The sequence below is a fragment of the Maniola hyperantus genome, chromosome 21 (assembly GCF_902806685.2).
Source record: "Maniola hyperantus chromosome 21, iAphHyp1.2, whole genome shotgun sequence".
Classification (NCBI taxonomy): Eukaryota; Metazoa; Arthropoda; class Insecta; order Lepidoptera; family Nymphalidae; genus Maniola; species Maniola hyperantus.
In genome coordinates, this window is record NC_048556.1 from 11,903,962 (window position 1) to 11,930,253 (window position 26,292).

Here is a 26,292-nt window from a genome sequence, read left to right on the forward strand (position 1 = left end):
CTTTTTTATTTTAAACATCATCATCATCAACTTGTGTCGGCCCACTACTGAGCACGGCATTCTCCTCTCAGAATGAGAAGGGTTTAGGCCATAGTCTGCTACCCTAGCCAAGTGCGGATTGGCAGACTACACACACAGTTTGAGAACATTATTATGGAGAACTCTAAGGCAGGTTTCCCCATCATGTTTTACTTTACCGTAAAGAGGGTGATATTTATTGCTTAAAACGCACGAAAAGTTAGAGGTGCGTGCCCGGGATCGAACTCCCGACCTGCCAAGTCGGCAGACGACCTAACCACTAGGCTATTACCGCATTTATCTAGAATCAGAATCATGAAATAAAACAATGGCGTTAGTGTTAAAAACATTTTATTACCACAAAAATTTTGCGTGTATAAATTTATTTTCACCCAAATAGATAATGCATGATTGGCATGAATAATAATTATATAATCTAAAATTCTCAAAAGACTAGCAAAAAATCACACACGTTATTCAGAATATTTTAAAATTTAAATCATGGCAAAATTTTATTATCTTAACATAATCCTATAAATTAATGTGTAATCTAACTATTAGGAAGTCGGGGTTATTTTAGAAACTTGACATTTAGGTACATATATAGAATTTATAATTCAAATAAATAGTTTATCATAACTAACATAACACAAATGATGCAAGTAGGTAAACTAGAAATATCTCTATCAAAGTGCAAATAATTTAATTTTATTAGGTAACTTTCTAATACTTTAATTCAGAACAACGTAAATCTTTTCAAGATTATTAATTGGTGGTTAAATAAATTTTTCTAATTCGTCTTTGAGACCTATTTCATGGCAAAACCAATAATTATAATTATTTAAGTACGCAGAGAAAAACTGTACTCGTTTTCCCTTCCCTTTGTTTAACCTTCAAAAGCCTCAAACACAAAACTTATCTACTGACCAGCAGCACATCAAATCAGGAGAAGCTTCCTCAGAGCTTTCCATACAAACGCAGTTTGGTTCTCCGATCAAACTCAACAGACAAACGGACTCAAAGATTTGAATGTAAATTCGGTGTAAATTTTTTAAAATTACACATTTTACCAAAGGAAAACCGCTTGTGTTTAAGGCCTCATTAAGTTTATAAATTACTACAAAATTAAAACACAAAGAAATGACAAATAATTGTCAAATTAGTAATCTCAATAAGTACACATGTAAAATTTCACTATAATTATAGGTATCTATTCGTAATCTCACAATTTAAAATTTTTGGCTTATTGAGTTTATTCACCCTAAATCAGCCGCCCTAGGTGTATACTCAAAAACGGATAGTACCTAAATAAGAATCTTGGACCAATTGTACCTATAGGCAGAAATTATCTCTGCTGTAGGTACATAGTCGAGAGATAAAATCGAAAAAAATAATACAAATAGGTATACTTAAACACACACATATATAACGAAATTTGAATATTTTTGTATTATAAACTTTCGGATTCTGCGCTATGCACACTAATAGTAATGGATTTATGAACAAATTCTCAAAGTAAAGTCTAGTGCGGTCTATTGAACACTACCTAGTTGTGGTATTGCACATTTAAACGTCACTTGCTAGTAGACTTTACACAGGCAAGACTTTCAGACGCTCAACAAATGTTGCACTATCAATTTGTGATTTCGTGATGGTCTGCACAGACGAGGGACAGGCTTCGGGCTGCTTTTTAACATAGCATCGAATAACGGACACGTGGGGCAAGTACCCCGTACAAAAATTCCCCAAATAGCCGACATAGCGGGACATCGGCAGCCCGTACCACATCAAACAGTCTTCAAAAAATAGAAGTAACGTTCCCAGGCGCGTCACGTACACTGCGGGTTTTAGTCTGCGTTGAGCGCTCGAGAGTTAGTTCGCTTGCGGCAAACAAATGACCGCACACCGTGTGCGTTGACACCGTGGCAAGTTTTCGGTGGACATTTTTATCTACGTTTCCGGGATTTTTGCCCTCCGCGGATAAAAGTCTCTCGTCTGCGCAGGCCCTAAGACTTTGTACAGTAGCCGGCAAGAAATATTGTACATCGACTTTTCGAAAGAGCTTTCGGCTTCGTAGGGCGTTGGCTCTGTCACTTATTCCTATGTGACGTTTTGTCGGTCTCAGCGACAGAGACAATGCTCCATGAACCAGCTGTCTCTTTCTAAAGGTCGACGTACAATATTTCCTGCCGGGTACTGTAGGTGTTAAGGTATTATTGTTTTGCGATCACAGTAGGTACGACTGAATTTGCATCATTGTATCGCGATATTTATTGACTGTCTAATGATCGTATGGCAAGAATTATGGAAAAGATCTTATTTTGATATTTAATAGTCAACATTATATTGTTAAACAATATAGATACAATTAGATAGAACTTTGGCATAATTAACTAATTTAATAATTATTTATTTAACAAACAAATTGTGCTACTCAGTCACTAGTATGTCTCACTGGACTCTCCTCTGTACATCTTTCGCTTTGGTGGATACCAGACCTAACTATCGCGAGCAAGTTGCTTACTGCACAGTAGAGTATTACTTAAACCTTCTATCACAACAAAATATCCCACAGTGGTATATAACATTGTAATTAGCTCCAAAACATACTAATATAACGAATTCAAACTCAAAGCTCAAAAAGCGCGAAAACTCTAATAATTATTATGAAATAAATTATGAAGATCCTACAAAATTCTAGTTTATTTTGCTCAAATTTTAATTTTATTTTGCTCAAGGAGATTTCGTTTGAAGTTGTGCGGAGTTATTAATATGGTGATAGATATTTGAACAGTATCAAATAGTTAATTAATTTACATATAAGTCCTGCAAATTGATATTGCGCTGGAATCATGTCTCATTAACATCAAAATGACGTCATTTGACGTACCTATATTTAAGTAAAAATATACCTTAAATATACCATCAGCTTAAACTTCAGCCTGGTGCTTACGTCACTAAAATAACGGCCACGCGCATTAGCACTTTGCGGGACTTATACGTCGTAAGACCGAATGTAGTACTATGCGAACAAGTAAATAAATATGTAAGTATGTATGTATGTATGTGGTTCACACAGAACTCTTCATCTCTTGTTTGACGCACGACTTGAACGCCTCCCAGCCCTCGTTCTTGGCGTACGACTGCAAAAGTAAGCATAGGCCTTATTAGCCTGAACATAGGTCCAGCAGTGGGAGTCCGGAGACTGATGTTGACAATGATGCGAGGTTACCTTGAACCCGCGGTGCAGGCGATCCTTCATGATGGCGATGAACTCCTTGTAGCTCAGCAAGCCGTCGCCGTCCGCGTCGAAGATGGCGAACACGGTCTTCACCACGTGGTGGGACTGCGCCTGCCCCGTGCAGATGCGCACCGCGCGGTGGAACTCGTCTGACGAGATAAACACAGCTGAAGTCAAACTTCCTCGCCCACTAACAAGAACTATAAAGCGGGAAAATGGCTTCAAGCTGATCGCCTTTCAAATCCAAAATGGCCGATATATATTTAAAAAAAAATATAGACGTTTACACGTTGCTGATTGTGAAAATGATATCTATTTACAAAATAGATACATACCTACTACTGATAAGTCATTTCCTATAACGTGGGGTTTCCCAGAAAATAAAATGGAAAGAGACTCTTCTCATAACGTGAGTAACTATCATTCAATTATTTATTCATCTCTCCCACAGGAGACAAGGAAAGACAGATGTCCCCCTTAAAATAAAAGAAAGAGACAAAGTACCTTTGGATATGGGATGATCAGCGAGAGTATACATCCTCATGGCGATGGTGAAGTCCTCCAGGTTGTTGAGGAACTGGCAGAAGGTCTTGAACTCCTCAAAGGTGATGCCCCTCTCGTCGTGGACTCGGTCCAGGAGCCGGTCCAGGTACATGTCGTACTCGTCCGTGTCCAAATATGTGTAACGGAGCAGGATCTTCGCGAAATCCACTTCGGATATGGTCTCATGTCCTATAAACATTAACGCAAATTTTACCGTTGTGAAATTCCCATAAACATTAACGCAAATTTTACCGTTGTGAAATTCCCATAAACATTAACGCAAATTTTACCGTTGTGAAATTCCCATAAAAAACCAAACATAGAGACATAGTAAAATTGATTAGTATTTCTCATAGAGTTATGGGTATTTCTGAATGAAAAAAAGTATTATAATAAAATATTTATGACTTCTTACATTTTGATATTTCATTTCGAAAACTTTCTGAATGTGCTGTATACCTACACAAATTATTTTCTAATTTGGGATGTGTCGCTCGTATAAAAAAAAGGTCTTAGAGGACACCCTTGTTAAATACCTTGATTAAAATTTCAGTTGGCTTTAATAATAAGTATTTGAACTAGTAACCTCTTTATATGAAGATGGAGAATTATTAAATAATGTATTTGTTATTAACAGTTTCACCAAAGGTATGCAAGAAATTTTGTGATTAATAGTGTCAAATGCTTCAGCTAAGTTACAATGTTTTTTTTAAAGTAATAATAATAATAACTGAAGTCAGTAATAACATCACCTTTAGAAAATTCATGGAACTCCAACTCCAAAACTTCAGTCTGCAAGTTTTCCATGAACTGCCGAAAGCCTTCGAACTTCAGGTCGTTTGTGCCTTTCTTACCGAAAAAGTGTACCTGCAAATTACAATTAGGTACTTATCATTAATCATGAATTCTATAAATCATCATAATATCCTTACTCCTTTTCTGAGTTATGTGCGTTTCAAGCAATTAAATATCACTTGCTTCAACGGTGACGGAAACATCATGAAGAAACCTTCATGCCTGAGAGTTCTTCACGGTGTGTGAAGTTTGCATATTCGCACTTGTCCAGCGTGGTAGGCTATGGCTAAAACCGTTCTCATTCGGAGAGGAGAGCCATACTCTGTAGTGAGCCGGCGATTGGTTGATCATGACGATGATGACTCCTTAGTCACTTTGGGTATTTTTAGGTTTCATGGCACCTTTCTAAATTCGGACATTGGTTGTACGTCTTATAGTTGTTACCTGCAACAATGTATCCACATTGTGTCTCCTCTGCAAGCCCTGGTCGTCGACGAGGTGGTCCTGAGGCTTCCCGCCCTGCGGCTCGTCCGTCAGCCCGCGCTTGCCTCTCCACGCGTAGCTGAAGATCTTCTCCATCTGCGAACACAGGTGTCAGATCTTGATTATGATGTTCAGTTTGTGTTTACAGATCGTCTCCTACCCAGGACTGTCTGGAGTTTGGAGCATTTTGAGAACTATGGCTATTCTTTGGGTTTAGTTTGGGTTCGTCTCTGAACAGATTTCATTATCATCGTCGAGTTTGATTTAATTTACATAAGACTGCGCGTATGAAATTAAGCAATATCTAGATTGCTACTAACTAAAATAAATTTAATGGGTATGTAGGCAAAGAAAATGTTTAGAATGGACTTTTATTATTTATATTATTTTAATCATTATCCACAGAAGAAGTAGTTAATTGCAAAGTTTTAACACAAATCCAATTTAATATTTTAAGTAAAAATAAAATTAAAATTATGATTATTACAAAAACGCTTAAATTAGAAATCACGGAGGATTATTTTTCAGTTAAAAAAGAAGCAAGATTAGGTACAAGTAGTTAAACACGAAATAAAGAAATATTAAAAACAAAACAGAGTCAATATTTGTAAGTTTAAGCCAAAACGACACTTTATTAATTATTCTGGTAAGCTCAGAACAATTTAATCAACAATCGTTTAGCTCAAGGAACATATTTACTCTAGGGAGGTCTAGCTTCTTAGAATAAACCCTTAAGACTTACCAAAGTTATCGACAGATTACACAAAATTATAGAGATTACAATTTTAAAAAAACCAATGTAAATCACAAAGCACAAGGTTAAACAAAGCACTTGATGACACAGCCCGAGGTAGTGACTTACTGTGGACGGCTGTGGAGGCTTCTTCTTTGTCTGAGCGTGCTCGAGCCTGTCCCGCAGCGTGTTGGCCGACACTAAGGCAAGCAGCTACAATATGTCGCAGAGAACTGAATTTGACTGTGCCATCCGCGTTTCCTTACAGCTTCGATAATAGCTAGTCTTATCGTTCAGAATAACTTTCATATAACACTTTATAAATATTAAAGCCAATTAAGTTCCATCAGTACCCTTATATAAATGCGAAAGTGTGTTTGTTTGTTGGTTTGTCCTTCAATCACGTCGCAACGGTGCAACGGATTGACGTGATTTTTTGCATGGGTATAGATAAAGATTGTATCCCGGAAAATCAAAGAGTTCCCACGGGATTTTTAATCAATAATTATAAATATTCAAAAATAATATTCGGAGTAATGTTTTGTAGTTTCTGAAGAGGTATTGTAGAAACATAACTACCTTGCCTATTTGCTTTGCTTCATCAAGTTTTTTGCAATAAAGGAAACACAGACGGCACAGTGTAACTCATAGATATAAAATTAATAAAAAATTATGTCTAGGAATATTTAAATATGAAATAGGTAAAAAGGATGTGCAAGAAAAAAATTATAAAACACATTAAATATTATGAATAAAAATACATAGGAAATAGACGTAAATAAAAATAGTAGCTAATATAATGATTCAAAAATATCTGATTGATGACATGAGGACACAAGTGTTCGACATTATAACATAACTAAAGCTGGCGAAGAACCGATTCCTCTTTCCACCAAATCCGACGAAGACTTGCAATATAAGAACCTCATAGCTCAACAAAAAACAGATGAAATAGGCAAATCAAAATTTAACACATGAAGATAACGTAAAACTGCAATTAAACTTGAAGTTAAAACGAAGCTTACACCCTAAGCACACAAACTCACTGCTTTCTCGCTGTTAGCGTCGAGGTCTTTGCGCTCCTTCAGTGAGCCGCCGAGCAAACGCTGGATCTAATGAGTGCAGGGCACAAAATACGTGCTCAAAACAAAACATAAATGGAAAATAACTAAAATGTGTCTCTAAACTAATGAAATCATAAAATACATACTATAATATTGATTACTTATTGAAATATTACAGAATCCAAGTAATGACGAAAATATGGGCCTCAAGTTACCACTTATGTAGAAACAGTTATTGAAATAACACAAAATTAGTAATTTAGTTTTTTCTGGTTTTCGTTCAGCCTCAAGTTTGTATTTCGCAATGTACAAAACCTACGTTACATATTAAGGATCTTTATCTTGGATTTTGTATAATAAATGTAATGTAATACGATGATCTAATAGATATTATTAGAAAAATAAAATGTGAATACAGAAATACTACATCAAAATGTTTACAATAAATACAATATCTTTAAAATGATTTTTATGAAATAGTTTGTGATAAAACAGACAATAAGACCGTTTCCGCCCTTTCAGGGGAATGCCACGACCTAGTGCAACTACAGATATGCCTAGGGCATTCATCTAATTCTAGGATACACAGCAATATGCTTTATAGATATACATAATATAATGAATAAGAAAGTATAAAATGAACTTACGACTAGAAATTCGTTTTTATCTACTCTTTGGTTGCCGTCCGTGTCGAACATGTTGAAAGCGATTTGGAAGCCTGAAGTCGGTTCTGAAAAGTACAAATTGGAAACACTATGTAAAAATATATTTGTATGAAGCATATTATGAGTTGGAGGAAAAAATTAAAGTACCTTTAAAAAGTAGAAGAAAACTTTATTGCACATAATATAATCAAAGAGAAAACTTAGATGAAAATTGTTGATGGTAACAGCTGAATGAGACCAAAGTAAGTTACAATAAGACTTACTCGTTAAAATTGAAAGAAGAAACAGATACTCTGTGTAAGAGATGATTCCTGAAAAAAGAACAACAGCTATAATATTTTAACTGTTACATAAGAAAAGGTAAATCAATAGATAAATATCTAAAAATTGTGACTTGAAGTTGTACAAAAATATCCTATAGTAAAAACGGAATTAGTAATTACTTTTACCCAAAATCAAAAAATTTAATAAGAAAATACAAAACATAACAGAACATAATATATATAGAGAATTAAAATAACTAGGTATTGAGTAAGTCTAAGTCTTGACTTAGTTTTTACATTATTAGATTGACAGCAGCTTTACAATAGGATACAAGTAATATTGTCGTCAACATTCATAATATGCAAAAAGTGGTGGTAAGAGATGGTGGTAGTGGTGTTTAAGTAAGAGAAGGTTGCACTTGCCTTTGTCCCTCATATTGCGAAACATCTGCGGCGAGCCCTTCTTGAGTGGCGGCACCTGGTCGCGGAGCTGTTCGATCTCTTTGGCGGTCAGGATGCGGCGCTTTAGGCGAGCTGAATGGGAGCAGAGACGAATTAGTTCCATCAATGTGTGTCACGCAGGACTAACAAAATATGATGTGCATTTTGTCAGACATAACTCAACGGATTTCAAAGCTGAAGTGGCAATGGGCAGGGCATTTAGTTCGAAAAATCGATAGACGTTGGGGTCCTAAATGGCAGCCGGAGAGCGCAGCGTTGGAAGCCCCCCACTAGGACAGACATCAAACGAGTCGCAGGGAGCGGCTGGATTCAGGCGGCGCGAGCAAGGCCGTGGCATGTGGAACTCCCTACAAGAGATCTATATCTAGTAGTCGACGTCTACCGATTGATAATGATGATGGTCATGATTTGGTATTATCACTGACAATAAGTAATATTAATTACTGATAATAACTAACCTAAGAGTCGAGTCGACATCGAAATCTCGTTTTCTTAGTCGAGTCGTATGCGGAAGGATAGAATCCCACCGCATTTTCATCCCAAGAAAATAACCATTATGTGATTAAAGAAGAAACGGACCGTCAGCAACTGTGGTCAGCAATGAAGAACTGTATAGTAAATGACAGGAGTGAAGGAAGGAGAGGAAGGAAGACGGTGGTAGGCCTCACGTCTGGGCTCCTGCTCGACGACGGACTCGAGGAAGTCCTGCGGCGTCATGTACAGCTGCCCGCCGAACTCCACGCTCGCGAACTTGATGAACCTTCGCTCTCGGGATGTCAGCTTCACCGATTTGGCCAGCTCGTCCGGTTGCTGCAACAACGGAATTATTTGCATTACCCTGTTTTTTTTAATCACTTTATTGCACAACCAAAAGATGTTACAAAAGGAGGACCTTATCTCATCTTATCACTTGTAAGATATGAAGTTGCTAAACCCAACGCAACGGTTTGAGCGGTACTTAGGTACGGTTAGTCAGCTTCTTTTTGTAACATAAAGATGATATTCAAGAATGGATTAGAAGAGTTTCTCATCCGAATAAACTTTTACAAAGTATTTTCAAATAATTAAGTGAATCTACCACTGGTTCCGAAATCGGAATGCTTTTCCAACCGAGAAGAACCACGAAGAAACTCTGCGGTTGCTTTTTTCTCAAATTCATGTATTCGTACATTTTGAAATAGCAAACCATTCTTAAAGTCATTTTAATGAAAAAGAAATAGTTTCTAGTTACATAGAGTATGTAAAGGATAAATTCATCCTACGTCAAGGGTTTCCAATTAAAAAAATACGTACAAGAAAAGTTTTGAAGTTGAATGAATCAACTTTTAAAGTTAATATAGTAGAAGTTGCTGTGTTGATGTATACAGTGTACTAGTACCATGGACAAACTACAAGAACCATTTTTTCCTCCATCCATAGTCAGTACTTAGATCATAGAGATAGACTTAGATACTATAATACCTATTTAGTACTAACTACATAAACCCTCAGTAAACAATAGGCTGCGAGGCCCTTCTGGCCATCAGTTCAATCATTAGCTCCCTTACCGGTTTGAGGTAATTCATATTCACGAGGGAGATTTGTGGATTTAGCCTAGCAGTTAAAACATCCGCCGTCTTTAGGGAGGTCAGAGGTTCGATCCCGGGCACGCACTTCTAACTTTTCGGAGTTATACAATGTGCGTTTTTAAAAACAATTAAATGTCACTTGCTTTAACGGTCAAGGATAACATCGTGAGGAAACCTGCATGCCTGAGAGTTCATGTTCTCAAAGGTGTGTGAAGTCTGCTTATCCGCATTGGGCCAGCGTGGCAGACTATGGCCTAAACCCTTCTCACTCTGAGAGGAGACCCGTGCTCAGTAGTGCGCCGGTAATGGGTTGATTATGATGAAATTTCAAGGAACAATAGTAGATAGACCACCGTGTAAACAAACGAACCAGTAGCTCTAATGACTTACAATAGGTATTCTTAGCTGTGACAAGTGATGAGACTAGACTGCCCACCACACCACGTGCTAGGGTTAAGACTTTTACAATTCAAATGGAAATGCCAAAAATTTTGCCCATTAAACTAAATCAGCTGCTATTATGCATGTAAAAGAACTGCTTTTTTCAAACAGAAATCATGTTTTATGAAGATGTTAAAAATTAGTGACACTGCTGGTTTGTCAATCATTATTACAATCTCCTTTAATCCTTTTCCTTAATTATTACATATCAATTTCCTGTGTTGAAGGTATTTTTGCAGAAGCAATAAGCAGGAGAGTGTCAACCAATGAGAGGTGATTATGATTCAGACTGTAGCTGTCAAACTAAGCGGGACATCAAGTAGTAAGCAAAAATTTTGTTTTTGTTTAAAGTGGTTAGTCTTGTGTTTAGTAAGTCGTTGACTTTTCCTGAAACAATTTTCTTATACTCGTAGGTAAGTATAGGCACAATAAAGAAAAAAAATTACTTCTATCATCGTTAGTTGTTATAGTTTTGATTTAAATTAAATGGGAAAAATCTAAAAAACTTTGATTGCTTAAAACTCAGTCAAAGCTTTAGTTTTCCGGATATATTCTTCGTGACATTGTAACATTCAGTTTCTAATAAGGCAGTGTCTTTTGAGCAGAAAGGCTTGAGCAGTGGCAGCCCTATTCTGTCCTTCCGATAATTATTTTGGTGGTGAATGAACAACACTCTTCCGCGTATCGAGTTTCTTGTTAAGCTAAGTAACCTTTGGTTTCACTTTTACCTCCATTTTGGTTTCTGAATGTCAGCGGGAGGCGCTTTATTCTCGGCATCGTTCCGGAACACTAGTAGCCCTAAGTCCAATTAGATATCAACTTATCGCCGGCCCACTACTGAACACAGGTCTCCTCTCTGAACGAGAAGGGTTTAGACCATAGGCCGCTATGCTGACCATGAAGGAAGAAGAACTTTTGCAAGAAGCAAGAACAAGAAACTCTTCAATAGATTCTATGGATTGTGTTATATTTAACACATTCATATTTCATAGCTATTTGTCATTTGAGTTATCCAGAATCCTTCATATTGGTAATAGCATTTTTCAGTATCGTTCAGTTTCAGTTCGCTAAATAAATAGTTTGAACGTATTACTTACTAGCTCATGCCCGCGACTTCATCAGCGTGGTGGTGGTACACAAATTTCAAACCCCTATATTACAACCTAGGGGTAAATTTTCAAAAAACTTTAGCGAATGTCTACATCATAATAGCTATTTACATGCCAAATTTCAGTACGATCCCTCCAGTAGTTTGAGCTGTGCGTTGATAGATCAGTCAGTCTGAAGTCAGCAACTGTTTTTTAATTCCCTTATACAAGTTGGCCCTTGATTGCGATCTCACCTGGTGGTAAGTGATGAAAGATGATGCAGTCTATGATGGTAGCGGACTAGCTTGGAAGGGGTATGGCAGTTTTGTTACACCCATCCCCTTATATCTTATCTGGTACATACGCTGTGATAGCCTAGTGGCTAGGACGTCCGCCTTCTAGTCGGAGGTCGGGGGTTCGATCCCGGGCACGCACCTCTAACTTTTCGGAGTTATGTGCGTTTTTAAGTAATAAAATATCAGTTGCTTTAACGGTGAAGGAAAACATGTGAGGAAATCTGCATGCCTGAGAGTTCTCCATAATGTTCTCAAAGGTATGTGAAATCTACCAATCCGCATTTGGCCAGCGTGGTAGACTATGGCCAAAACCCCTTCTCACTGTGAGAGGAGACCCGTGCTCTATAGTGAGCCGGCGATGGGTTGATTATGATGATGATGATGATCCCCTTATCGGCTAAAAACTAAAACCTGTGAGGGATTAAGTAAGCGCCATTTAATCTAACCACATAGATTCATTATATAATTAATGTCATTCCACGCTCATTCACTAACCCCTAGTTGTACTGCGGAGAGGGTCGGGGGTAGAGGGATATTTATCGCTATATTTGTGACAAAATGGCTATTAGGAGGCCGTGGCCGCGATTTTATTGGCCTGATTTATTGGCTGCATGCCGGCACGCTGCCGCTGCGCAGCTAATTTACTGCGGGGGTGTTTTAAAGTGTTTCAAACGCGGGTATGGGACAGTTTTTAGTTTTTCGTTAAGGGGTTGAATAGTTATGTTTGACTGGCTTGTTTCCACGACTTCTCTAACCATCAGGTGAGATCGCAGTCAAGGGCCAACTTGTAATGGAATAAATAAAACTTTGTTCGCGTGGATTTATAATATAAATCGTAAGTAAGGCAGTAAAACAGAGGTTTGAAAATTATTTAACTTAGCTTATGCCCGCGACTTCATCCGCGTGAACTGTACAAATTTCAAACCTCAGTTTTACTGCGTTACTTAGGCACTCATCCGATCTGAGTCCGTTAAAATACGTTCCGAAGCAATCATAGAACTATCAGCTTATGACATAAATGACGTAGATTTTTTTATATTCGTATTTTCATGGATTCGGATCGGGTAAGTGCGTTAGGTTAGGCTCTTAGGCTCTTAGGGGGTTGAATTTTCAAAAATCCTCTCTTAGTGGATGTTAAATAACTATCTGCATGCCAAATTTCAGCCCGATCCGTCCAGTAGTTTGAGCTTTGCGTTGATAAATCAGTCAGACAGTCAGTCACCTTTTTTCTTTTATACACTACTACTAAGAAAACACTTTCCAACTTATTCTCACACGAAAGTTCCATATCTCATTATTATTATTTAACTTACAGTAATTCAAAACGTGTGTGAGGCGAAAGTGTCGTTTTAAGTTATTTATTTAATTCTTTTCTGAATTGCTCATTATAACTACGGGAATGAACTTAATGGTTAGTTATGAGAATATTAAAATACGATTAAGCGTGACCATTAGTATTCTCAGGGTTCAGTACAGTGGTACCGAACCAGTGGCACCGATTCTAAGCACAACCTAATTTTAGAGTATTTGCACCCTCTTCTTACTATTGTAATATGAAAAGGAAGGTAAATTAAAACTACCTGACTATTAAAAAACATTCTATTCTATTCTATTCATAATTAAAACTGATTGAAATATGCTTTAATACGTCTTTCCACCATATATTATATGCCTTCAGCGCATCCTTAGCTATTTAGGACATAAACCGCCCATCGTCGCAGAAATGAAAGCTCCGAGAAGCTGATCATGGTTGAGAGCATGGAAAGCAAGAAACCACGAGGATGTTCTACTCGGTGGGTGGTGAGAGCAACTGAAGGAAGCTGGAGCGCTCAACTTTTACGATGCTGTGCCACAAGTGATACAAGTGGCTAAAGTCAGGACATTATTTACCGCAAAGTGTCGATTCACCGGAGGTGAATATCCGCCTCATTTAAAAAAACCGGCCAAGTGCGAGTCAACCTCGCGCAATGAGGGTTCCGTGCTACAGTCGTATTTTTTCGACATTTTGCACGATAATTCAAAAACTATGATGCGTAAAAATAAACAAAAATCTGTTTTAGAATGTGCAGATGAAGACCCTTCATATGATACCCCACTTGATATAGTCACTCACTTCGAAAGTTGAAAATACTAATTATTAGTTCATGACCACAATTTAATTTTTTTTGTGTGATCTCACCCTAAATTCACGGTTTTCAGATTTTTCCCCAAATATCAGCTATAAGATCTACCTACCTGCCAAATTTCATGATTCTAGGTCAACGGGAAGTACCCTGTAGGTTTCTTGACAGACAGACAACAAAGTGATCCTATAAGGGTTCCGTTTTTCCTTTTGAGGTACGGAACCCTAAAAAGTGAAGTAATATCTTTCTTAGTGCTGCAACTATCGACCACCACGTATGGATGTGGTCGGCGATGGCTGCAGCCCACTAAATAGTGTCGAAAAGCCTTTGATGTCCCCTTTGTAACTCAATGTAAGTAGTAAATTAGCGGACCCGTCGTACATCTCCACACAAGTAGACACTAAACACCTAGCAGCTACTTGCTCAGCGCCGCGCCGTGGCCGTGGTCGCAGCGCGGGAAACGCCAGGGGCCTGAGTGCAGCTTGCTTTATCACATTACTAAATTTTCACCTTCGTCAAATAGCCCATACTTTATTAGTAGGATAACCACCTTTTAGAAATACAGAATCGGGACCTAGATGAGGGTTTCTGAAAGTTTTTCGAAAAGACAATGTACGGGCAATCCCGTGGAAACGCTTTGATTTGCCGGGATAAAAAGTAGCCTATGCCACTCTCCAGGTCTTTATCTATACCCATGCAAAAAATCACGTGACGTGTTTGAAAGACAAACCAATAAACCAACAAACAAACACACTTTCGCATTTATAATAAGGGTACTGAGGTACTGATATAATTTACTGTTTACAAACCAAGGTATACAGGGATGCTCGGATTGATCCCTACCTACAACTCACAAGTTAAGGAAGCTTGTAGTACAGAAGGGGACCGCGTGGTCACCATCATTATGAGTAGAGTGTTATGGCGTGCCTGGTGACCGGTGACCGGTAGCCGTTAGAATGCCTGTGATGCACGAGTGGGGCCAGCGTGATGTACCGCCCCCAGACGCCGCATAACTCACCAACTTATTACCTCAATGCATCTTACATATTGGCTAAGCATCTACGCGTATTATTATATTACTGTTTGTACGTTTATTTGTTTGCTATGTGAGAAATAAACCAAAATCCATGGTTAATGTTAACTTAATGATAAGTTTGCTTAAAATCGGTCAAGCAGAATTCGAATTCTAAATCACGCTGATCCGTTGCGCTCCGCGCCACCTTCTTCAGGTCATCGGTCCAGCGCAGCGGGTTGGTAGTCGTCCTGCACTGCGATTCCCGTTACCTGGTCTCCACTCCAGCGTACTGATTCGCTCACTCAGCGTCTTACGCTGAATTTTTAAACCATTGGAGGTTTTCTACGAAAAATATTTTGATATCACTCCGTGAAGCAGCAATGTAGAACCAGCCAATGTCAAATAAGCTCGGTGACTATCATTCAGTGTTAGACAATGAGATAGCGAATCACTCCGCAGAACACGTCTGCCCCAACGGCCGTCGGTTCTGCGACACACATGACCTGCAGCTGCAGCCTATTGCCACTTCAGCTGGCTAATCCTTTGAGCTATGTCGGTCGCTTTTGTTCTTTTGCGAATTTCCTCGTTCCGGATTTTATCCCTGAGACATGGCTCGCTCCACAGTGCGCTGGGCGACTGTTAATTAGTAGACGAGAACAACAGCTATCAATGTTAACGTTTCCGCTCCATACATAGAGTTAACGAAAGCATAAGAAGAATTTTTCAAAAATTTCCGACCCGAAGCCGGGGCGAATGAGCTCGTTGACGACTAAGTTGACTACATTATGATCTAGTTTGTTATCATTTTATAACATTAACTCCGATTACAGCAAGTCAGTGAGCAGTGAGCAGTATAATTTCCCCCCATAACTCCCCGCAGTGCAAGCCTAGATTGCAGGGTGCCGGCAGTGATTTGATAAATAGGCGTTAACAACCTCTGATCAACTGATCGGCGTTAGAATCTAACGTCGCAACCTAACGTGATAATCACAATGTTCAATGTTAACTACACACTTAACTTTGCCTGAGGGATTGTGCGGTTTGGACTAGGATTGCTTAGTTTTCCATTTTGTATCATTTATTGTAATAAGTTGGATGTTATCGCGCAAAATTCTTCAACCTAAAACTAAAGCTACGAGGGTCCCAAGTCACCGGGGTCTTCTTCAAATCCCCATTTCACAATACGGTAAGGATAGATTAATTATTGGTCTCGCTCACGGTAAGTACAGTAAGTATCACTTAAATCCCCATTTCACAATACGGTAAGGATAGATTAATTATTGGTCTCGCTCACGGTAAGTACAGTAAGTATCACTTAAATCCCCATTTCACAATACGGTAAGGATAGATTAATTATTGGTCTCGCTCACGTTAAGTACAGTAAGTATCACTTAAATCCCCATTTCACAATACGGTAAGGATAGATTAATTATTGGTCTCGCTCACGGTAAGTACAGTAAGTATCACTTAAAACTTATTAGATCTATGGAAGCTGTCGGAGCAACATTTAATAGAATAGATCTACTAAGTAGGACCAATTTAATAGATTACTTTTGACGTCTGTCAATATTGTGTGTGTTGTGTGTTGTGTGCCCTCCGCTGCAAGGTTACGTTGTTCACGCTTAATGAAGTGTCAAACTTGATCTATTAAAATAAAATCAATCTGCTATTTATTTATTGCTGTTTCTGTTATTTTATTATTTGTTACATATTTCTAAATAATTTGAAATACATATCAATTTTTGCGGACCGGCAGGATTCGAACCCGCGTCTCCTGGGATAGCGCCTGACGCTCTGATCGCTAAGCTATAGTTTGCTTGCTGCAAGTGACGGTGATATGTATGTTCACTCAGTACTGAAGCGACTGTTAATGCCATCTAGTAGCGACACATTGCAGCTATCGAATCCTGCTGGTATTTAATGTTATTTAGAAATTTCCTTGAAGTGTAGTAAAACATATGAAAATTATAAAAACATTGTTTTATTTCTGTTGTTATTTTTGGTAAAGAATTTTGTTAAAAATAATACTTACGATAATAATGAGATACTATGTAAATAATTTAGAGAAAAGCGCGGGCCGATGAATTAGATAAATGAGCTTTTAAACAAAATCACACGAAAAATCGAAGAGATCCTTCGTATTTCGTCGAGCGTGAAAAATGTAGTTACCAAATGCAGTCGGTATGTAATATGATGATCTGTCCATTGTTTCATATCAGCTCCAGAACATGACACACACCACCAATAATAATCCACACTCGTATAACGTTCCAGAATAGCCTCCAATAATTAACTCGTTGCTATAACATTCCCTGAGAGCCCCGACGCTTTACGAGCTTCGAGATGCAATACTTAACACTTGCATTACATATTGTACTTCAACGTGGTATACCTACCTATCACATGATTACTAATCTTGTCTTCTGTGACGCGATTTTAATCACTAGCATAACAGAATAGAGGTGGGATTGCGTTGCACAATAATGTCTGTGTCATCTTAACTCGGGGGTTGTAGGATTTGATATGATTTGAGATTGATCCTTGTCGTAAAGTCGGATCAAACCGAGCGATGCTGCATGCTGCAGTCAACGCCCTCTTCTGTCTACAAGTGATTTTCAGTCTGATTCCGAGTTTGTTTTATGTTTATTTTTTCATTCAAGGGCTGTTTCGTCCATTTTCACGTTATTGATATGTTACACAAACGTATTCATTCCTCTTAACTTTAGTAGCTGTTTTACCCAAACTTTGCATGGATAAAATCTAAAAACGCTTTTTCTATAGACTAAGGCGAGGAACCGCGCACCGGATCAGCGTTGGAACTTGAAAGACCCGCCACTAGTTGCACAGACAACATCAAACGGGTCCCAGAATACCACTGGGTGGCGGCGGCGCAAGACCGTGGCGTGTGGAAGTCCCTGTCTCCATGTACAAGAGATCTACGTCCAGCTGTAGATGTCTATCGGTTAACGATGATGATGACCCTTCTACGGGTGTACCAAGTTGTTGGCCGGCAGGGAGAAGTGGCGTATGCTCTCACTGCGTGATGACCACGATAGCTCTGCCAAGTGCGTTCGGAAGAAGAAGAGAATGTTTGTCACCCTACTTCGTTCGATTGATTGCAGTAGGTAGTTTAAGTTTTCTTTACAACTTTTTATGTATCTACATAAAAATGGACTTATCTTTCTTCATGAGATGTTATCTCGCATAAATTCTCATAAGCTATTCTTAGGCGATATAAAAGTTGCGATTATTTAATCACGCCGTCAGATGCAAGATATACTGATGAGGGCTGGGGAGATATATGCAATTCGGCTCACGTTACCTGATCGCACAGACTCCACGACATTGATGGACGGAGTTCGAGCAACTTAACCCGTAAGTATAACCGGTAATGCGTGGTACAGCTTTCAAAAATACCTAAACTTTTTTTATTCTTTCAAAGCAAACAGATATTTTCATAAAACGTAAAAATAAATCTAAATATATAAAAGGAAAAGGTGTTAGACTGGACTGATTGACTGATCTATCAACGCTCAGCTCAAACTACAGGACGGACCGGGTTGTTTGGCATGCACAAAACTATTATGACGTAGACATCCGCTAAAAAAGGATTTTTGAAAATTCAACCCCTAATCACTGGCTAACCGCTCGAGCAGTCCGTGTATGACCGGCCTAAGCACACGAGTGCCTAAGGGGGTAAAATAGGGGTTTGAAATTTGTCGCGGCCATGAGCTAGCTAGACTATATTACTTATAGCTGTATTTTTATAGCAAATCATTTAGCAACTGAAGTTAATCAAGCCATAATTCAACCAGAAGTTGTTAAAAGCAGTAGTAATAAACTCAGAGCAAATTGAAAACTGTTAAACACAATTTATTGCTCGGTTGACGAAATTAGATCATTAAATAATCGCGATCCGTGTTTTATAAGATTTTATATTGAAAAACAAGATTTTATTGAAACTGGTGGAATAAAAATTACGTAACCTCAATACTTGTATGAATACTTGGAAGATAAATATTATTGTAAACTGATGCCCATGAATTTAAATATCACTTGCTTTAACGGTGAAGGAAAACATCGCGAGGAAAGCTGCATGCCTGAGCGTTCTCCATAATGTTCTCAAAGATGTGTGAAGCCTGACAATCCGGACATGGCCAGCGTGGTATCGTATGACCAAACCTTTATTTACTGAAAGGAAACCCGTGGTCATAGAGATGTAGTGAGTCGACGATGGGTTGATCATGATGATGATGATTGGCTTAAGAATGCTCTTCTTACGCTCTTCTCCATACAAACGTATTACGCCTATCATTCCATTATGATGTTGCTCTAGATCTAAAACAATAAATTAATGTAATACCAAAAGTTGATTGGCATTGTTCACACATCACGCATCTCGCTCTCGAGTTTGTCCCACCCGTAAATGTTGATTGCAATATTATGCTCTCACGCTCGACTTGCGAGTGACCGTAACAATTGGCTTCTTTATTTGAAATCGGCTTTTCTGGAGATGCTTCACTTAATAGCTCGCCCGTTTTCTGTCTATCATTTCTTCAAGTCTGTTCATAGTTAGTCCATGGGAATGACACAAAGCGGATTCTTTTACCTCTCGTTTGTAATGGGAACACGACGCAGCCTCCCATAAATCTCCCGGGCGCGGGCTAAACTGTGCCCTTTGTACAAATATGTGTGTCGTATTAGCCGAACATGTTCGATATGGTTAATGGCGCGGGTGATTTAGGAGGTGGTCGGGGAGCGCTACCTTTGACATGCTCGTGGGGTCCGGGACCCCGCACTTGTTATACTAGCTTTTGCTTTTTACATCTGTCATTTCGGAGGCCATCAATAACGGATATGTATTCGATAACACATATAGTACGCGACAGGTCGAGATGGCAATGGGGGTGGGTACGCCCCGCACACCCGCACAGCCCCCGCGCGAACGCGGTGCGGGCGAGCGTGGGTGACAGTCAAACGGCCGTGAAAAGCTAGCAGACAGACATAATTATAATTTTCGAAGGATTATTTCCAAAATGCGTACCTACTCGGTGGACAGTAGATCCGCAGGGAGCAGCAAAGTGCCCAGCAGTGGACACTGGACACCCATCGTTTGAGACGTACTGTTCAGAATTAAAATCAATTACTACTAAACGAAACAAGTGTCAATTGTGACACATGACAAGACATGACACTTGTCAAAACAACATTCAATGTCAATCAATGAAAAAATCAATTCTCATCTTTATCGTGTCTTTATCTAACAAAGAAAGTTTTCCTAAAAAGAGATGCGCATCTATTAACCATTTAAACAAACAACTAAACATCAATCCCAGCAAGAAAGGAAGAAAGAAGCCAAAACCAGTGAGTTAAACAAAATTTTCTACGAGAACTTAGCCATTTTGGTCCTTCGAACCGGATGTTATAATAATCTTTGTTGAACCCAACATTGCATACAGGCAAGACGAAATACGAGCTAGGAACTAAGAATCGAGGTACTTAAGTCCTAACAATTATGTCCTAAATCGGTCTAGATTCCCTTATTTGTCCCATCTTATTCGCATAGCATACAAAGGCGAGCAATTGTTTAGATGTAATAACGCGGCACATGGCCGGCCCGCCATTGGACATTCGATTATTATATTATTTTCATTGTATTTCTGTTGTAATTCAATAGATTTTCCAACTTAATTTGATCAATTTACATCTAATTACATGATTAATTTATAGTTTTGAACAAGCATACAAAGGCGAGCAATTGTTTAGATGTAATAACGCGGCACATGGCCGGCCCGCCATTGGACATTCGATTATTATATTATTTTCATTGTATTTCTGTTGTAATTCAATAGATTTTCCAACTTAATTTGATCAATTTACATCTAATTACATGATTAATTTATAGTTTTGAACAAGACACTTTTGATTACAGTTAATTATTATAGAATATTTTCATTTATTAATACAATTCCTTGTTTAATTTGTTAATTTCTATACACAATTAAAATGTCAAAATTACACGAATTAGTGAAGAAAAGAGGTTCATATAAGGGTCGATTAACTAAATTTGAGAATTATGTAAGTAGCTTAAAGAGTGTATCTGACTGCAGTCAAGTTGATAAGTTAGAGTTGAAGCTTCGCATGAATAAAATAGAAACTATATACAATGATTTTGATGAGGTCCAAACGAATATTGAGTGCTTGTCATTGTCTGAGGAGGAACATCAGAACCAGTCTCTTCAGAGATCTGAATTCGAGACTCAGTACTTCTCAGCAATGGCAAGGGCTCAACAGCTGTGCGACTCATTCAAAAGAAAAGAAAGGTCATTCAATCATGGTGATAATGTCTCTGTTTGTTCTGATTCTTCCACTAGTGATCAGGAGAGTGTTGTGAAAGTGAAGCAGACAAAGAGTGTTATTAGGGGAGTGAAATTACCTACAATAAACATACCCAAATACAGTGGCGATTATGGGAACTGGCTTGAGTTCCGTGACACTTTTATATCACTTATCCATGATAACCCGAGCATTAGTAATATTCAAAAGTTTCACTACCTACGTGCATCTTTAGAGGGCAGTGCAGCTCAGATCATTTGCTCATTAGAGTTTTCTGCATCTAACTATTGTTTAGCGTGGAATGCACTGTGCGAGCGATTTGACAACACACGTCTTTTAGTACAAAACCACATTAAGGCTATTTTCGAACATGAACCTATTAAAAGGGAATCAGCTACCTCTCTACGTGTGCTCATTGATATGTACAATAAAAACTTACGTGCATTACAAATTCTCGGTGAAACAACCGGATCGTGGGATACTCTAATAATTTTCATTATTTGTCAAAAGTTAGACAGCCGTACTTTGCGAGATTGGGAGGAACATAAGGCCACCCTCAAACTAGTAAATTTAGAATCTTTTTCCAAATTCTTAAAAAATAAGGCTGACTTATTAGAAACTATTGAGAACAATAACAACAAGCCGGAAACCACATCTAGGTCTCATATTACTAAAAATGTCAAAAGTTTAGTTTCAGTTGCGAATGCTACACCTAAAATTTTTAAATGTCCGTTGGACCAAGGAGAGCATCCACTTTACAAATGTGATTCATTCATACGCATGAAGGTACCAGAACGCGAACAGTTTGTAAAAACAAACAAGTTATGCCGAAATTGTTTTAGGTTAGGACACACCGAGCGTTTATGCAGGCTAGGCCCATGCCGTCAGTGTACCCTTAAACATAATTCGCTGCTGCATCCTAATTCTGCCCCTGACTCTTCTACTCCACCTGCAGCTGCGACAAGTCTCTCTTCATCCTGTTGCCTACCCGGTGAAGTACTTTTAGCTACTGCGATTATTCAGATTCTAGATGCCAACAATGTATATCATGATGTAAGGGCAGTTTTAGATTCAGGCAGTCAAGCCTCCTTTATTTCTGAACATCTTCTGAATAAACTAAATTTGAATTTTGATAACATTGAATTTAAAGTTTCCGGAATCAATAATTTAGTTTCTACCATAAACAAACGTTGTCAAGCAATAATACAGTCCAGACTCAATTCATATCAGACAAAGGTTTCTTTTCTAGTGTTACCAGAAATAACTTCATCTCTAAAAAAATCATTAAAACCTAATTTATACAACATTCCCCCCGAAATAAAATTGGCAGATCCAGAATTCTACAATCCGTCTAGCATTGACTTACTGTTAGGCGCAGACATTTTCTGGGACTTGCTCGGCACAAACAAAATCTATTTAGGCAAGAATTCTCCAGTGCTTCAAGATACTAAGTTCGGCTACATAATATCCGGGCCCACTGGAACGACAAATATACAACCATTTTCATGCAATTTTTCCCAATTTGATTCAATACAAGAGCAACTCGCTAAATTTTGGACTATCGAAGAGCTTGAAAGTTCTGACAAAGATGCATCTTTGAACGACAATGATCTTTGTGAGAACCATTTCAAACAACACATGTCCCGAGATGCAGATGGAAGATTTTCTGTAGGCATTCCGATGAAGGGCGATGAGTCTACTCTAGGAGACTCATTCCAAAGCGCTAAACTACGGTTTCTTTCATTAGAAAGGAGACTACAAAGACAATCTACATTTAAGGCAATGTACATCGATTTTATGAACGAATACAAAAATTTAGGTCACATGTCTGAAAGTGACATAAACAATTTACACACAAATTCATACTTTATGCCACATCATGGCGTTTTACGCGAGCAAAGCACTACAACAAAATTACGAGTGGTCTTCAATGCGAGCGCTCCCTCATCTAGTGGAGTGTCATCGAACGATTTACAACTGATTGGCCCCACAATTCAGAGCGATTTATTCTCAATTTTACTTCGGTTTAGACAACATAGATGTGTACTGGCAGGCGACATCGAGAAAATGTACCGCCAGGTATTAATCAATTCAAATCAGCGTCATCTACAGCAAATTGTCTGGCGAGACGACCCATCGATGCCACTAAAAACTTATAACTTAAATACGGTTACATACGGAACGGCTTCTGCACCATTTTGGCAGTCCGTTGCCTTAAACAGCTCGCTGACGAATGTGAAAACGCAGATGTACGTCGAATTATTCGCGAAGATTTCTACGTAGACGATCTCATCACAGGATGCGATTCCGTTGAAGGCCTACTACAAATCCGCCAGCTCATCACTCAAGTACTCGCCTCCGGTTGCTTCAATTTAAGAAAATTCAAGTCAAATGTTTTAACTTGCAGTGATGATAGTTCTGCGATCAATAACATCGGTACCGTCGATTTCAGCGAGCACGAGCCGTCAAAAACACTTGGATTAATTTGGTCTCCGTCCACAGACGAATTACTATTCAACATAAAAAATGATATACCATCTAACGCCGACGTTACTAAAAGAGTTCTTCTTTCAACAATTGCGCAAATCTTTGATCCATTAGGGCTACTAAGCATTTTCACTATAAACGGAAAAAATATTTTGCAACGCTTATGGCTTCACAAATTAAATTGGGATGATCCCATTCCTGAAGATGTTTTAAATTCTTGGTCTAAATTCTATAAAGGTCTAAATCAACTAAACGATTTAAAAATACCACGACACGTAGTGTGCCACAACCCTCAGGACATTCAATTTCACATTTTCTGTGACGCGTCTAAGGACGCATACGGCGCTTGCGTTTATGTTCGATCAGTTAGCACAACGGGCGTTGTCGACGTGCATTTATTATGTTCAAAAACTCGCGTTTCACCTATAAAGCCGACATCTATACCGCGTCTCGAACTCTGTGGTGCTTCAGTGGCCGCAAAATTACTCGAAAAAGTGTTAGCAACAACTCGTTTAACCTACAGCAATTGTTTTTTATGGACGGACTCATCAGTCGTTCTTAGTTGGTTAAAAACTCAACCCAATAAATTAAAACAGTTCATTCGAAATCGAGTCTCAGATATATTAGACAGGACTAAAAATTATCCGTGGCGTCACGTGCCTACTTCATCCAATCCAGCGGATCTTTTAAGCCGAGGAGTTGGCAGTAATCAGCCAAGCAAATTGAATTTTTGGCTAAATGGACCTAATTTTTTACTCGATAGTGAGAACAACTGGCCGAACAAACCCTTTCAATATATAGAGTCAAACTTACCTGAAGTGGTTTCAGCGGTAGCATTGTCCGCTGAGCCAAGCGGACGACTTCCTTTTTCTCGTTTCTCCAATTTGCTTAAACTCAAAAATACATGTGCCTACGTTTTGCGCTTTATAAATAATTGTCGTAAATGTAAAGGCGACCGACTATTGGGTCCTCTCACTTTAAGAGAAAAACAGCAAGCGTTTAACACTTTAGTAAAATTATCACAATTCGAATGTTTCCCGGAATATCACACGATAGCATCAGGCAAACCACTATCGTCAAAGAACAAATTGCTGTCGTTAAGCCCGTTCGTTGATGACAGCGGTTTGCTTAGAGTAGGTGGTCGGATAAAAAACGGCAATTTCTCATTTGACAAAAAACATCCAATTTTAATCACATCTACACACCCACTCACTAAATTAATATTTCAAAGCGAACATTTACGTTTAATGCACGCGGGTCCACAACTTTTACTTGCTTCCATTCGAGAACAAATGTGGCCACTTGGAGGTCGAAATCTAGCAAAAAGTACAGTACACAAGTGCCATCGTTGCTTTCGAATGAAGGCACAACCAACCACACCTGTTATGGGTAATTTGCCTAGGCAACGCCTACAGCCAGGTTACCCATTCCAGACGTCTGGAATGGACTATGCCGGTCCTATACTCGCACTAAATAGAAAGGGACGGGGTTGTAGAACCATTAAAGTCTATATAGCAATCTTTGTCTGCTTCGCCACTAAAGCATGTCACCTAGAGCTAGTGACAGACCTCTCAAAGGACTCGTTTTTATCTGCGTTACGTCGTTTCATTGCGAGACGTTCTAGACCACTAACATTATTTTCAGATAATGGAACTCAATTCGTAGGTGCTCGTAACGACCTTTATAAGTTCCTCAAAGCTAATTCTGACTCAATTGTGAACTCTATGTCTGATGAAGGCATTGAGTTCAAGTTCATACCAGCGTACGCGCCCCATATGGGCGGCTTATGGGAATCGGGTGTGCGATCGTTCAAATCCCATTTAAATCGTGTCCTAGGAAACGCTCACTTAGACTTTGAAGATTTATATACCGTTCTTGTTCAAATAGAAGCAATCCTAAATTCACGCCCCCTAACTCCCTTATCACACGACCCACAAGACTTGACTCCTCTGACTCCTGGTCATTTTTTGGTTGGACGACCTCTAACAGCTCTACCAACGCCTGAATTACTGCACATCAAGGAAAATCGACTCACTCGATTTGAAAGATTGGAGCAAATGCGACAACACTTCTGGTCAAGATGGCACAAAGAGTACATCGCGGAATTGCAGCAACGCACCAAATGGCAAACCAGCAAGGGCCTCGTTCTGCAAGAAGGAACACTCGCGCTAATTAAAGACGAGACATTACCGCCAATGAAGTGGAGTCTCGGCCGTGTAATCAAGGTCCATCCGGGAACCGATGGAGTCTCTCGAGTTGCAGATTTACAAACTTCGAAAGGAGTAGTGCGTCGTGCATTCAACCGCATCTGTCCTCTTCCGGGGGAGGATGTTCAGAATTAAAATCAATTACTACTAAACGAAACAAGTGTCAATTGTGACACATGACAAGACATGACACTTGTCAAAACAACATTCAATGTCAATCAATGAAAAAAAATCAATTCTCATCTTTATCGTGTCTTTATCTAACAAAGAAAGTTTTCCTAAAAAGAGATGCGCATCTATTAACCATTTAAACAAACAACTAAACATCAATCCCAGCAAGAAAGGAAGAAAGAAGCCAAAACCAGTGAGTTAAACAAAATTTTCTACGAGAACTTAGCCACTAAGTAATGCCAATAGCTCTAAAAGGTGCTCGGGACCGAATACCATATATTACCAAGTCTTTA

General features: G+C 38.7%; 1 protein-coding gene across 1 annotated transcript; it reads right to left on the reverse strand.

The window, feature by feature from the left end:
• Positions 1-794: 794 nt before the first annotated feature.
• Positions 795-9,092, reverse strand: LOC117992367 (calcium uptake protein 3, mitochondrial-like). Its single transcript, XM_034980048.2, has 11 exons — positions 8,936-9,092; positions 8,229-8,339; positions 7,806-7,853; positions 7,525-7,607; positions 6,860-6,925; positions 5,943-6,026; positions 5,042-5,176; positions 4,555-4,669; positions 3,764-3,991; positions 3,251-3,408; positions 795-3,161 (listed from the first exon to the last, which is right to left on the reverse strand). The coding sequence occupies exons 1-11, from the start codon at positions 8,982-8,984 to the stop codon at positions 3,090-3,092; spliced, it is 1,149 nt and encodes a 382-aa protein (XP_034835939.1). The 5' UTR covers positions 8,985-9,092; the 3' UTR covers positions 795-3,089.
• Positions 9,093-26,292: the final 17,200 nt, after the last annotated feature.